Source organism: Eptatretus burgeri, chromosome 11 (assembly GCF_056783735.1).
Source record: "Eptatretus burgeri isolate ZD-2024b chromosome 11, Ebu_testis_v1, whole genome shotgun sequence".
Classification (NCBI taxonomy): Eukaryota; Metazoa; Chordata; class Myxini; order Myxiniformes; family Myxinidae; genus Eptatretus; species Eptatretus burgeri.
This window is the reverse complement of record NC_140971.1, coordinates 22,419,004-22,434,376: the sequence shown is the minus strand read 5'-3', so window position 1 is coordinate 22,434,376 and position 15,373 is coordinate 22,419,004. Positions and strand designations below refer to the sequence as shown.

Genomic DNA, 15,373 nt, shown 5'->3' with positions numbered 1-15,373 from the left:
AAAAAGGCATGAGGAGCCTTTGATGATAAGAGATTTATTTTAGATAATGGAATAGATTGTGTTCCATATGGATATTGTATGATAGAGTGTATAGAATAGATTGTGTTTTAACGATGGGAAGATGCGTTAGGGTTTTTTAAGGGCTACCGCCACGTTTCTTCACAATATTTAAATGGTCAAACCAAGTATTAATCAAACCAAAGAGTGGAGAAAATCTCAGTCTTGGTATATAAATGGAAAACATAATGAATGTGAAAATATCAAATAAGTCTTATTGAAAAAATAACTAAAACAAAGGTAAATAAAACAAATAAGCGAATCAATTTAAAAACTAGCAAGTTAGAGGATGTAAAGAAAAAAATTAATATCCTTGAATGGACTGAAAACTTTGATGGTTATCAATTGAACAATGAAAAAACAATTTACTATAATCTCAAAATGATATGTGGCTCAGGAGGTGGTCAAACAAGAGCATTTAGAGAAGTTTATCATTTTGTAATGGCACAAAAAGGGTATCTTAAAAAATATAAAGATTCAAATGTTTTATTTTTAAATATTTTAGATGGGGATTATTGTGCAAAGAAAATTAAACTATTGAAGGAATTTGAGAATGAACAAATCTTTATAGGTTCAATGAGTGAGCGAAACAATATGCATTGGTTATTTGAAAAAGAGTGTCCAAAGGTTAAAAGGTCAGGTCAGGTCAGGTATGGGAGCATGTGCCAGAACAGCGCGTCGCTGCGTCCACTTTCCGCCGGTACTCCAGGGGCCTCCGTCTGGCCATCCCCCAGGCAGATGCCAGGCCCATCCCCATCTCCTTGAGATGGTCAACCTGCTGCAACCACGAGGGATGTGGTTGGCCCACTGGCCTCCTCCACTCATGAGACTCCCTCGCTGAGAGAATCTGGTGAGCAGGATCAGCATCAGGAAAACGAGCCACATGTCCATACAGCCGCAACTGACGCTCACGGACTATGCAGGTAACAAATCTCATCCGAGTTTCTCTCAGCAACCGCTCGTTGGACACAAAATCCGACCAGCGATAGCCAAGGATTCTCCGAAGAGACCTGGTACCAAAGGAATTAAGTCTCCGTCTCAGATCCTTGGTCAGAGTCCAAGTCTCGCATCCATATAGCAAGACTGGAAGTACCAAGGACCTGAAGACTCGGACTTTCGTCCTCCCGCACAGGTACCGGCAGCGCCACAACCCATGATCCAGTGAATCCATGACTCCCCAGGCTCGACCCAGATGTCTATTGACCTCTGACTCGCAGCCAGCAGAGGCATCAATATCACTGCCAAGGTAAGTGAATCTCTCCACGACCTCAACATCCTCACCACAAACAGACACAGACAGGACAGCAGCATCCAAGATGTCACCGAAAGCCTGGATCTTAGTTTTGACCCAAGAAACCCGTAATCCCAGCGGCTCCGACTCCTCATTCAGCACCTCGAGGGCCCCCAAAAGGATGTCTAAAGTCTCCGCAAAGATGACTGCATCATCTGCAAAATCAAGGTCCGAGATCTTAACATTCCCAAACGATGCACCGCAGCTAGATCTCTCCGACATCCTCCCTAAAATCCAGTCCATACAAGTGCTGAAAAGTGTGGGGGCCAGTACACACCCCTGACGAACTCCAGTAACAACTGGAAATAAGTCAGAGATGGTACCACCACACTTCACAGCACTCTCAGTACCAGAGTAGAGTTCAGACATCAGATCGATCAGTTTTGGTGGCACCCCACGAAGACCAAGAATCCTCCAGAGGACATCCCGATTCACTGGATCGAACGCTTTACAGAGATCAACATAGGCTGCAAGCAGCCCCTGCCGAAACTCTCGTCTGAGGTCGGTGAGGACACGAAGGGCAAGGTTACAGTCAATCGTTGACCTCTTTGGTGTAAGGCCTGACTGCTCTGGACGCTGGTGCTCAAGCAGATGGTGGCGAACCCTATCAAGAATTATCCGAGCAAAGACCTTGCCCGGCACTGAGAGCAGCGTCACCCCTCGGTAGTTGTTGCAGTCTTGGCGATCACCCTTCCCTTTCCAGAGAGGGACAACAAGGCCCCTCTTCCAGTCAGTTGGGATGATGCCTGTGTTCCAGGCAGAGCACAAAACTGCATACAACGACACGAGTGCAGCATTTCCACCAGCCTTGAGAAGTTCAGCATGGACGCCACAGATCCCTGGAGCTTTGTCCCGTTTCAACTGGTTCACCGCAGCCCGTGTTTCCACAAGCGAAGGTGGACCACAGTTGATTCGAGAGTCAGCAACAGGGATTGTAACACCCTTGACGTCCAACTCGACAGCTGGGGGATCAGCCTGGTACAACCGCTCAAAGTAACCGGCCCAGCGGGCCTTCACTTCAGACTCCTCTGTCAAGAGCCTACCACTCTCTGCTCGAACTGTAGTGCTCCGAGGGATGGGCTTGGATGAACGTAATGCGCTAATTCCCCTGTAAGCGGGACGAGAATCACCTGTCCACAGGTGATGCTCTACCCCCTCACAGATTCCTCGCACATAGGCCTCCTTGTCCACCCTCAGTGCACGTACAGTTTTACGCCTCAGCTCCCTGAACAGCTCAGCTCTGCCATTCAGCCTGGCCCTGCGACTCTGGTCAATGGTATCCAGTGTCCCTTGAGAGAAAATTCTTCTTTGCCCTGCGGTGAGCTCCAAGACATACACCGGCAACATCAAGGATGGTGGTCTTGAAGGCACTCCACAACTCTTCAGGACCCCCCAAAGCACCCAGACCCCCCCCAAGTGTCCACTCGGCCTGTTCGCAAACTCCTCAGCTACTCTCTCATCCCTGAGCTTGCAAACATCCAGCCTAGGCTGGGATGTTACCATTTTCCAGGATTTAAGGTGCAGCTTTAGAGTTGCTACAACAAGCCTGTGGTCAGTATTGAGGAACTGAGCACTCCGGTAGACCCTGCAGTTCTGGATCATCCTCCAACGACCGTCAATGAGGACATGGTCAATCTCCTTTGCCACACCGCCAACATTGGAATACCAAGTCCAGCGATGAGCTTGCGGGCGCTGAAACCATGAACCAGCCACCCTAAGTCCATGACTTCTTGCAAAGTCAAGGAACTTGGTTAAAAGGGGAGACAAATAAATATACCTTGTGATAAAAAGGGGGTTTACTTTTTCGGGAAAAAAAAAAATGAATCGCTGAAAATCCCCCATTCATTTACATGGGGAAAAGTGAGCCAGAATCAGTATATTCGCCCCACTCTAGTGTGATGATGGTTTTATTGTTCGGGGTCCACATATCACTAATTCTTGATTCAACATTGGGCGACGCTTGCCGTCATCGTTCCAATGACGTCACCTGCTGGCAGGCGACTTTATGTCTGAAATTGACAATCATCATCTCTGGACTATTATATATATATATATATATATATATATATATATATATATATATATTGCATCATTTATGAAAAATTATTCTGCCTATTGTGTCTATTGATTTTTAAGTTTACATTTTTTGTATAACCATCATCGAATTAAGTTATAAATGGGATAATCTCAGTTTTTGCATACTTTGCAGTAAGTATCCTGACTGAAGATCGAAAGGAGTTCCGAAAATACTGTTGCGATCCGTTCAGCTGCCATAAAACGAAACAACAAAAAGATCTTCGCAATGTGTCAAATGATCTTCTTTCGGCTACTCCCGTTAGGGGTCGCCACAGCGGATTGTCCGTTATGATCCGCATAGCGATTTGGCACATGTTTTACGCCGGATGCCCTTCCTGACGCAACCCTGGTCGCCTCTTACGACACAGGGAAATGGTACACCTATTTTGACCGGGGTATACACCGGCCCAGTACACTGGTACTCATTTCGCCGACCTCGGAAGGATCACAGGCTGAGTCAACCCCCTGGTGTATTAATTCAGTGGCCCAACGGGGCTTGAACTCAGGACCTTTTGGATCCCAAGCCGCTGCCCTAACCACTGCGCCAACACCAGGTTCTATGTGTCAAATGATATGTTGATGAAATTTTCTTCAAAGGTGAAAAAAAGATGACAGACTTTGTACTTCGTGCAGAAAAAAAAAACTTTCTCAGTTATCACCAGAGCGTATTGAAGAATCATCTTCGACCAGTTCGAAATTATCATCAGAAGGTACAATCGAAGGCATTGTAGAATCTATTTCGACAGATGAGGACGAGGAGGTTTTTGAGCGAGAAGCAGAAGTTGACCTATTAAACCAGTCGTTATCGATGATAGGCGAAAGCCCATTTGACAAACGAAAAGCGGAAAGGAACCCAGGGTACGTTCCTGAAAAGCGAAGTAAAGTGGAAGATTCTGTGCGAAAGAAATTAGAACTAGTTGCTCGACCAAGCATTGCGGCGAAAACACAAAATACAGCGTCAAAATGTGATGAAAACTGCATGCCAGAGGTGATCAAAAGCCTGAAAGAAAAATACGTTGTTTTGAGCCGTTCAGAGCAAATACGTATACTGACAATATTTGCTAGGAATATTAGCATCAGAGGGATGATGAGTGAATTCAGTTGCTCCCAAAGAATGGCAGTGCAAGCCAAAAATTTAGAGAAAGAAAATGGTATGCTATTGTCTCCAAATCCCAAACAGGGTAAAATATAGCCTGACGAAGTGAAATCCGCCGTAACCAAATTTTACCGAAGTGATGAAATCAGCCGAATAATGCCGGGAAAAAAGGACTGTGTGATGGTCAGGAATGAACATGGAAAAGACAAAATTCAAAAGCGCCTGGTACTAAACAATCTCAAGAAACTGTTTCAGAAATTCAAAGAGAAGAACCCTGGCTTGAAAGTTGGATTCGCGAAGTTCGCCACGCTCCGTCCCTGGCCGGTTCAGGCGGTACGCCACGTGTGTCCTGGCCAGTTCAGGCGGTACACACAGTGTATGTGTATGTACGATACATCAAAATGTGAAACTCATGATGTTTGGTTCCAAAATGCCACAGATAGCTAAACTTCCCAGCTATCATCATGTGATAGCACGCATAGTTTGTAACCCAGCACAACCGGCATGTTACTTCAGAACTTGTGAAAGTTGCCCATCAATTGAAGACTTCAAAGCCGAGCGACTGAATGCTTATGAACTAGAGGATATTGATGAAATTCAGTTTAAACGGTAGAAATCCACTGACAGATCTGAACTGAGCTCCATGGTCCTGCCTTTGGAAGAATTCATTTATCAATTCTGTCAACGCATGGTGAAAATAGTGAGACACGACTTCATTGCCAAGGCCCAATCTCAGTTTCTGAAAAATAAGAAAGACGAAATCGGTGAAGGAGAATTTGTCATTATTGGAGACTTCTCAGGGAACTATTCGTTTGTCGTACAGGATGCGGCCCAAGGATTCCATTGTAACTGCTCTCAAGCGACAATTCACCACTGGTTTTACTATTTCAAATCGGACGATGGCAAATTAAACCACGATTCATTCATGATTATATCAGAATGCAATACTCACGACGTTGTCTCAGTCCACCTCTTCCAAAGAATGCTCATTGAACACTTGAAATCCAGCTTTGGAAATGTAAAGAAACTTTACTATTTCTCAGACGGTTGCGCTGGCCAATATAAGAATTGCAAAGCCTTCATAAACCTATGTCGTCACAAATCAGAGTATGGTATTGGATGCAGAATGGCATTTTTTGCCACAAGTCATGGCAAGGGCCCATCAGATGGCGTGGGAGGTACAGTCAAACGAGAAGCAACATGTGAGAGCCTGCGTAGACCTTACAACAGTCAAATTATTTCTCCAAAAGATCTTTTCGCCTTTGCTGAAAATGGTTTCAATGAAATGAAGTTCAGTTACGGGATCCAAGAAGCGTATGACGAGGAAGAACGAAATCTGGAAGCGCACAATGATGGAAAATGGTGGCTTGCCTGCATCATGGAAGCCTTTCAGGACATTCATGAAGTGAAAGTGAATTTTCTTCATCCAAACGGGCCCGCAAATAGTTTCTTTTTTCCTGACATTGGAGATCACTGCATTTTAGACATTTCTGATATACTTCTTTCCATAGAACCAAAAACTGCTACAGGTAGAACCAACACAATCAGTAAAAAAGAAACACAGCTGTCAAATAATACATTGGTTGGCAAAAAATCTTGACTATAATATGCGAGGAAAAACTCTTACTCGTACTAGTATCGCTTCCAGTTCCTGCATGTGCATGTGGAAAATGTATGTACAATATACTGATATAGTGTATTGGAAATCTTGTGTTCAAATATTGTGCTATGTATTGTGGCGTATTGTGTGTCCAGCACCCGAGTCCCCGAAGAATAAAACCATCATCACACTTGAACCCATTGAGATCCCATTTTCATTTATGCTGAGGTGTTGGAGTATATGAAGGGGTATTCTCACACGAAAAAAATCGGGACCATCGGTTTGGCTGGGGAGAGGGGGCCCAAGGTCAAAGGGCGCCCCAAACTATAACTTTTTGAATTACTGTTTCGGAGTGATTTTACTTTACGCGATTCGAAAGATCTCGCTTTTACGAGCATTTTGAAACCAAGATGAGCCAAATCGGACCACTACAACCTGTGACATGGCCTCTGGAAGAGTGTGGGGCAGCCGGGGGCACCCAAATTTGAGGGGGCCCTAAAATGGGCCCCGATGGGCCCCCAGGTCTGAAAGTTGGTATTTTGTTTTTTCACCCAAGTGAATAAATGACCAACATATGGGGAGAAAATGAGGTATTAGTGTCGGGAGGGTGTGTACACTTGACATGGAATGCCCCTGCTTGCAGTCCCTGCCAATCTGCCTGACATTGAGGCAGCTCTTAGAGAATAGCCAGAGATGTTGACTTTCACAAGCACATGATCAGATGAAACAATTGGAGCAGAGGAAGAGGAGGAGACATGTGCAGCAAAGTTAGTCATCACCAAGTCCAGAAGGGAGGATTTACCATTGGGAGACTGTCCTGGCAAGAGGAACAGACAGAAGGCTATATATTAAAAACATTAAAAAAAAAATTTTAAAAATCAACATCCACATTATATTGCCAAAATTAATTATCCAAACATCAAAATAATCCTTTTATTATTCCTGCATTTTTGCATCATCCTCGTGGCAAAATACACCACGGAGGGACGCCACTGAGGAAAAGGAGTGGGGACACTCAGCTGGGTGAGACTTGCTTGGACCTGCCTCGTTGCAAGTTAGAGAGACAGAATTTCGGTTTTATGAAAACGGAACATACTTTGCAGCAGCATTTTTTACCCCATACCTTCTTCATCATCATCATCTCTGAGAAGCATGCATAATGACTGTTATACGGTACTGCACTGCATTTACCGTCACGTCGGGAATTGAACCAAGATCAAACGTAGAATTGATATCCCTCTCACAACCTATTGCTACCAACCTAAATTAAATCAACATTACAAAAAGTAAAGATCCCTTTCATCAAATATATAAAGCTTGTATTCATTGTCTGCAAGTAGAATACACCCAAGTATCTACTTGCAGTCCACAAGCATGCCCCACTAGTGTATGTGTGCTAAGCTTACCACCAGACTGAGATCTTCAATAGCACCAATACCCATATTCAGCCTGCTTCTCTCGATGACAGGGAGGCGAATGTTGAATAAGTAGAACTTGTGTCCAAGGCTACCCAACTCCAAGAAAGGCATCATCTGACATTCATATCTCCGCCCTTCGTTTTCTGGTGTCTAATACAGGGTGGGAAAACGGATTTCAGTTGAAATAAAGGCACACATGTTGAAGGATGTGATGAATTTGTTGCAAAATAATACATTACAAAATAATTGGAACATTAACAAGTGCTACGATATTCCAGTTCCTACCATGGTGAACGGGAATGTGCACTGCAGGGTGCGTCTCTCCATAGCACGCACCATTTCTTTCCAGTTTTCTTCACGCGAGTCTCGATATCCTACCCTTATATCCAGTGTCACTGCCGCCCCCTCTTCTGCTTGGTAACACAGAAAGGCAGCAGAAAGAAATATATATATATATATATATATATATATATATATATATATATATATATATATATATATATATATATATATATATATATATATATATATATATATATATATATATATATATATATATATATATAGCAATAACCCCGTCATCACAAGACATTCCCCAAACAAATTTGAATATGAAAGTGGAAAATTACTGGCTTCATTGAGTTAGCCCCGGAATCAATCTAATTTCTCTTGGCTGAACCCCACGTTTGCCACTCTTTGGCCGCTATCTTTAATAGTGACATCTGACCTAAACTAGAGGGTTCATAGAACACCTTACCCCACACATTCTGAAGAAACAAGGACATGGGCAGGCTCTGCAAGCAGAAAATTTGATTGGTCGTGATGATGTAATATTTTGTCCAAGTACAGCTAAATGGAAGGGTTTTGAAAGTGCCAAAAAGGTGATTTGTGTTCTACAGTGTTCATGTGTATCATTAAATTGAAATAAAATGAAGATTTTAAAGGTCGTACAACAACAACAAAAATTTCGGAAGTTTACCGCCGTTGAAGCAGAGTCTTCCACAACACCGTCTTCCACGTTACATTAGTTATCCATGCCTGTTGTTTGTGTCCTTTATTACGTCCTTAAAAACAGTGAGTTTCCTGTTTGGAATGATTTTCAATTTTGTTTGATTTCCAGACAGGCAGACAGAGTAAAATAAATATAGAAATAAATCTCACTCCTCTCTGCGCATGTGCAATCAGTACAAGTTCAGAGACAAAGTACTGCAAAACTACAGGTTTGTTTTCCAAATTAGTGTTCAAAATACAACATTCAATGATTGAAACCAAGTTGTTCCTCAATCATAAACTGACATTTGTCGACACATGGACAGACTAGACGGACCAACAGACAGTGAACCAATTGCTTTACCACTTTTCACTTCACGTGCATGGGGGTGATTAAAAACATGAATGTTTGAATGTTCTACTATTTAAAGCAATCTCAAAATAAAAGCAATCACACCAAATCTCAAAATAAATGGTGGAAAATTGAAACCTGAACATCAATTAAAAGCTTCTCTGTGAATTTGCAATTTTTGGCTACCATCTTTGAATGACAAACTTTCTGACACGAAGCTGCCAATCTGGCAAGTTCATCATGACTTTTGTAATCCACAAATATAATTAATCAATAACAAAAACAAGCTCAAATGAGCTCAGATCCTCGTCCTCTTTATGATGACGTCATAAAAACGAATATGACATCATTGTGATGTATCAGGTTTGCAATAAATTATCTGTGCTAATGCCCGGCTTGATTCCCGCAAACAAAATTCAAACAGCTTGCCTAGTTTCCGAGATAATGGTAAAGGCGATTTCCATTAGCGGCGATATTATGATGTCAACTTTTTTTCTAGGAAGAATTTCCAAAATCGGAGATGGTTACTGCCTGCGCGTCGGCTTTCTGCATATACATGGCAAGTTTCACGAAGATCCGATGAAAACTCTGGGTTGTGAAACAAAAAATGTCAAAAAATAGGAATGACGTCATAAAAATTGATATGACGTCATAGTGATGTATCATATGTGCGGTAATTCATCTCTGCTCATGCCCTGTTCGATTCCCGCAAACAGAATTCAAAAAGCTTGCCTACTTTCGGAGATAATTTTTTTGGCGATTTCCATTAGCGGAGATATTTTGACGTCATAACTTTTTTTCTTGGAGGAATTTTCAAAATCAGAGATGGTTACTGTCTGCGCAGGGTATTTTTACATATATATATATATATATATATATATATATATATATATATATATATATATATGCCAAGTTTCAGGAACTTTCGATGAAAACTGTCAGCTGTGAAACAAAAAAGTCCACAAGAAGAAGATGAACAACAACGTGAGTAAAACTTAGAGATCCTCCACGAGGATCTAAAAAAAAATCATGGCCTTTAGTCCATCTAGCTGATGGATTCATTTGTCGAATCGTCATCGTTACTTATTTTGTGACTTCTTCCATGCATCAAACTATTAGACTATGGACAAGAGTTGAGGTTTGCCTCTTGTTCATTGCCCCGGTTACCACACCCATACCAATACGGCCTAACTCTCACCGTGGACTGTAACATTTTGAGAAAAAATTCCCCATCCCATGTTGAGCTCAGTGTTAAGTATAAGGATAAGTTTAAGATAAAATAACCTAACATACAATTAGTTATTTCCACCACATAACCATTAAATAAAGATTGGCATTATAGCACAGGTCTTGTTTCATGGGCAGCGAGTTGGCCATTTTAAATCACTCAGAAATGTATGCTACTTAATGTCCCAGTAACTCGGTGTGATCTCAACTTTGGGATGTGGTTTCATTTCGGCCCTCCCTTTGGGGATACAGCTCAGCCTTCCACACATCCTGTGGGGAGGCTCAATCCTGATCACATGACTGTAGATGGACTCTTAACCAATGATGCAAAAAAAAATGTTTTTTTTAACTTTCAACAATCTGTATGTAACCGAAGAACACCTGTGAGTTTATGATTGGCAATCCATTATAATGTGTTTCATTGTTATAATTGTTTGTTATGTTGCGTCCTGATATGTTCAGTGTTCTAGCTCTTCCATGAGAATGGGCTCTATCCCCAAAAAAGCATATAACTGTTTTTTTTTTCTCCCCTTTACAGAACAAGTGATTTGAAAAACTTAAACCAAGCTGTGCTAAAACTGTTACTGAAGCACAATTGTTAAATATTAAATCAAACCAAGAAATTTCACACCAGTCCTTCCCTGCAAGCCACCTACCAATCTTATTTTGCTCCCAGTACTGAATATCTAGGTCCAGCACCACGAGCATGTACTGGAACCACGGGCTGAGCTCATAGCCAGGCTGAGGAACGTGGACTGCAAACACAATCTGGCTGGCCTCAATGCGCTGCTCCGTAGCCTCACCAAAGTCGCGCACCTTTTTGCACGAGTTTCTACCCCATGGTTCGAGCCAGCCAGTGTGGTGACTTCGAACGCACTTTGTTGCGAGGTAGTGACTGGCATTCGTGGGGCTTGGAGCTGTGCATAAACATTGAGAAAATAGAATAAAATGGAGTAGAGACAAAATGCAAGGATCACAGTGGAAAGGAAAAAAGGGAGAAAAAAAACCAAGAAGTAAAAATCAATATTTTTTTCAAAACAAGACAGCAAGAGAAAAAGGGGAAGGTAAGTTGGAAAAAAGGAAACAAAACAGATATGGAAGGAAAACATCAGTGATTCAGGACAAAAAAAGACATGGGATAACAAAGGTAAAGGGGAAGGAATCAATTCATTAAGGGAGGAAGAAAAGCTTGGAATGTCAGATTGTGAAGAGGAAGGAGTTGGTGATGGGAGGAAAGAGGAAGGAGTTGGTGATGGGAGGAAAGGGGAAGGAGTTGGTGGTGGGAGGAAAGGGGAAGGAGTTGGTGATGGGAAGAAAGGGGAAGGAGTTGGTGATGGGAGGAAAGGGGAAGGAGTTGGTGATGGGAGGAAAGGGGAAGGAGTCGGTGATGGGAGGAAAGGGGAAGGAGTTGGTGATGGGAGGAAAGGGGAAGGTGTTGGTGATGGGAGGAAAGGGGAAGGAGTTGATGATGGGAGGAAAGGGGAAGGAGTTGGTGATGGGAGGAAAGGGGAAGGAGTTGGTGATGGGAGGAAAGGGGAAGGAGTTGGTGATGGGAGGAAAGGGGAAGGAGTTGGTGATGGGAGGAAAGGGGAAGGAGTTGGTGATGGGAGGAAAGGGGAAGGAGTCGGTGATGGGAGGAAAGGGGAAGGAGTCGGTGATGGGAGGAAAGGGGAAGGAGTTGGTGATGGGAGGAAAGGGGAAGGAGTTGGTGATGGGAGGAAAGGGGAAGGAGTTGGTGATGGGAGGAAAGGGGAAGGAGTTGGTGATGGGAGAAAAGGGGAAGGAGTCGGTGATGGGAGAAAAGGGGAAGGAGCTGGTGATGGGAGGAAAGGGGAAGGAGTTGGTGATGGGAGGAAAGGGGAAGGAGTTGGTGATGGGAGGAATGGGGTAGGAGTCGGTGATGGGAGGAAAGGGGAAGGAGTCGGTGATGGGAGGAAAGGGGAAGGAGTTGGTGATGGGAGGAAAGGGGAAGGAGTTGGTGATGGGAGGAAAGGGGAAGGAGTTGGTGATGGGAGGAAAGGGGAAGGAGTCGGTGATGGGAGGAAAGGGGAAGGAGTTGGTGATGGGAGGAAAGGGGAAGGAGTTGGTGATGGGAGGAAAGGGGAAGGAGTTGGTGATGGGAGGAAAGGGGGAGGAGTCGGTGATGGGAGGAAAGGGGAAGGCGCCGGTGAGGGGAGAAAAGGGGAAGGAGTGGGTGATGGGAGAAAAGGGGAAGGAGTCGGTGATGGGAAGAGGACGGAAGGAGATGGGAGGGGGCAGGGAAAGTGTTTGAGGGGGAGAGAAAGAAGTTGAAGGAGGGAAGAAATTGAAGATTGGAGGAGAGTTGGAGATGGGAGGAAGGAAGGAGTTGAAAGGAAGGGGTTAGAAATGTGGATGTGAGAAGGAAAGAAGAAGAAAAAGAAGAATGGGATGGAAGCAGGGAGGCAAAAGATGGGGATGGGAGAGGGGAAGGAGGAAGAAGATAGGGATGGGAGAGGGAAAGAAGAAGAAGATGGGAGAAGGGAGAAAGAAGATGAGAGGGATGGGAGAATGGAGGAAGAAGAAAATATGGATGGGAGAAAGAATATATGGATGGGAATAAGAGTGGAGAAGAAGGAGCTGGCCGGAGATGGGATAAGCGATAAGGGAAGAGATGGGGTAGGATGGTCGTTGGAAACATTTGGAAAAGGAGACAAATTCGTGGGAAAGAAGCAGCATCGATTATCTGACAAAAGTTAAGTTTTTAGATAATTATATTCAAATTATACAGAACAATGAATATATACATATGTATAAAATCAAGTCAGGTTGACCAATAAGATTATCAAAAGACAAGTACCCTCCAGCAGAAACAAATTAATGTGCAAGATACCCATTTATATATTTAATTCCATTTTTTTTTTTTGTGTAAATCTCAAGAGTTTATATGTTTCGGTTCCAATGAGAGGAAAGGGAGCACCAAATAAGCAGAGCACGAGGGAGGAGCGAAGTGTGGAATTTGTGAGGGAAAGGTCGGATAAATAAATAATAAGTAAAAGAGGAAAGACACTGAAAATGGAGACTGCCAGTGACACAAAGGCAAGCAGAAGTGGTGAAAGGTGGTGCACACGAAGGAAGCTCAGGAGGCTCCTCGCGTCGCCTCACCGATAAGACCCCCGACCATGAACGCCAGCGCTTGTACAAGCAGCAGCGCGACGCCCAGCACGCCCAGCTTTCGCGAGCTCATGTTCTCGATGATCGCTCCCGCCATGCTCGCGTGCCTCAGAAATAATAAAATAAAAATATATAAATATATATGTAAAACAATAAATAATGAAATAACCAAACGGAACCGCGTTAAGATTACCACAAACTTCTCCAAGTCGCGGCTGAAAGGGAAAGTTTCGCGAACAAAAGGTATCCCGGCGGTGGGAACCTGAGGGAGCACCTTGAGGGACGACGTGCGCGCCAAAAAACAACAACGGGCAGGTAACCCTCGCACGGCCGGTCACAGACTCGCCGTGAGGTGGCGCGTGCCCTTGTACGTACTCCGAGGGTTTCGGTTTGATTTCACATTGTGAAAGGAAAAACAAGTTCTTGTGGCGGTTATTTCGTTGTTGAAGGCGCCGATGGTGAGATTTTTCAGATTAAACCAAAGACAGACACAGAGATTGCTGGAATTATAGCGAACGAAGTGAGCTTAATACTTAACGCGTGCACGTGAGAGAATAGGAAACAACAACAAGAACAACACAATACCCCCTGGCTATTTGGAATCCGTGTCGTTCGCTAAGACGTCTTGCTTCCGGTTGTTGTTAAACGCTGTGCGGTGTATAAACACGATTGGGTTTTATTTCTATCTTGTGAATATTACTTAACGCGTGCACGAGAGCAGAGGAAACAACAAAAACAACACAATACCCTGCCAATTGTGAATCCGTGTCATTGGCTATGACCATTTTGCTTCCGTTTTTGTTTTGTTTCTGGTTTTTTTTTGTTTCCGGTTTTTTTCATGGGGAATGATGCATGCCGGGAAATCATGACCGGAAGTGTTTATTTATTTATTAAATTATTTTTTCCCAAAGTTAATTTTATACTTCCGAAAGTGATTTATTTTGTATTTAACATTACCGGGAGTGATTTTGAAACTCTTTCCGGAACTTTTAATTTCTTTTATTCTTGACTAGAAGTGATCGTTTATTTATTTATTTATTCAATCATTTTTTTCCCAAAGTTAATTTTAATAAAGATATCTCCCGCATCATCAAAAATATTTTTTAATCGTGATTTACATTATTTGTTCGCTGATCCCGAATCCAGGCCGAAGTAACCGGAAATTGCGTCAAAATCATCAGCTGTGCGGCGCTTACATGTGTGGTGAATTGAGGTGAATTGAGGGACATGACGCGGGATCACATGTTGTGCGTCTCGCGTATAAGGGGAGGTCTCTGCGGCACGAGTGGTTGTCCCCGGGGCATTGCCATTTACATCGGCTGTTCACTTGATGCTCGTTAACTGAAGGTGCTCATTGACTGGTGAGAATGGAGATTATATCGAACTCCGTGCTTACGCGAATTTATTCTGCAATGATTAATCGCACATGTATACGTCACTGCTTATGTACTCCTAGCTGAACCTGTATTCCCCGGTGTGCCCGCAGAAGCGGCTCCAATCAAATGGAATAAAGCCTAAACTCTGAAGGTTCATCTCTCGCTCTCATTTCAATTTATTCCATTTAATTTTCTCGGCTCTCTCAACCAACGATGGACAAGATCTACAAACCAGAGAGGTTCGACGCAGACCCAAACGCGACTGACGCAGAAATGAAATGGTCACATTGGTTCTGTTCCTTCTCACACTATCTGACCATCATCGAGGAGGGAGCTGACAAATTTGCCGCTCTCGTGAATCATGTCTCGCCCGGCGTGTACAGGCTCTTCTCGGAGTGCGACACTTACGAAGCAGCGATTGACGTGCTGCAGGCGCTCTACGTGAAGCCCAAGAACGAGGTATACATACGACATCTTCTCAACACACGCAAGCAAGCAGCCGGGGAGACAATCGATCAGTTCCTGCAAGCTCTGAATCAGCTGGGAAAAGACGGCAGCTTCCGGGCGGTAAGCGCCGAGGAACACCGAAAGGAAGCCACACGGGAGGCATTCATCCAAGGACTCAGATCAGCCCACATACGGCAACGCTTACTAGAGAAAGCGCAACCCACTCTTGACAAGGTAGTCGATCAGGCACGAGCGATGGATACGGCTCAGCAGCAATCTGAGTCATTTGGGACACCGATGCTGCTAATGAA

The 15,373-nt window shown here is 43.6% G+C and overlaps 1 protein-coding gene across 6 annotated transcripts in view; it reads right to left on the bottom strand.

The window, feature by feature from the left end:
• The window catches only part of WLS (Wnt ligand secretion mediator), a 61,103-nt gene extending 47,363 nt beyond the window's left edge, over positions 1 to 13,740 (bottom strand). For 2 of the 6 annotated variants that reach the window (XM_085845536.1, XM_085845537.1), the window contains exons 1-5: positions 13,433 to 13,740; positions 13,231 to 13,346; positions 10,764 to 11,024; positions 7,824 to 7,951; positions 7,527 to 7,688 (exon numbers count right to left, since the gene is read on the bottom strand). In XM_085845536.1, coding sequence (XP_085701662.1) covers positions 7,527 to 7,688; positions 7,824 to 7,951; positions 10,764 to 11,024; positions 13,231 to 13,336 — 657 coding nt within the window. In that variant the 5' untranslated portion in view covers positions 13,337 to 13,346; positions 13,433 to 13,740. The remainder of the gene's footprint in view (positions 1 to 7,526; positions 7,689 to 7,823; positions 7,952 to 10,763; positions 11,025 to 13,230; positions 13,347 to 13,432) is intronic. The other 4 variants (XR_015049144.1, XM_085845533.1, XM_085845535.1 and 1 more) reach the window with 4 other exon arrangements.
• Between the last annotated feature and the right edge of the window lie 1,633 nt (positions 13,741 to 15,373).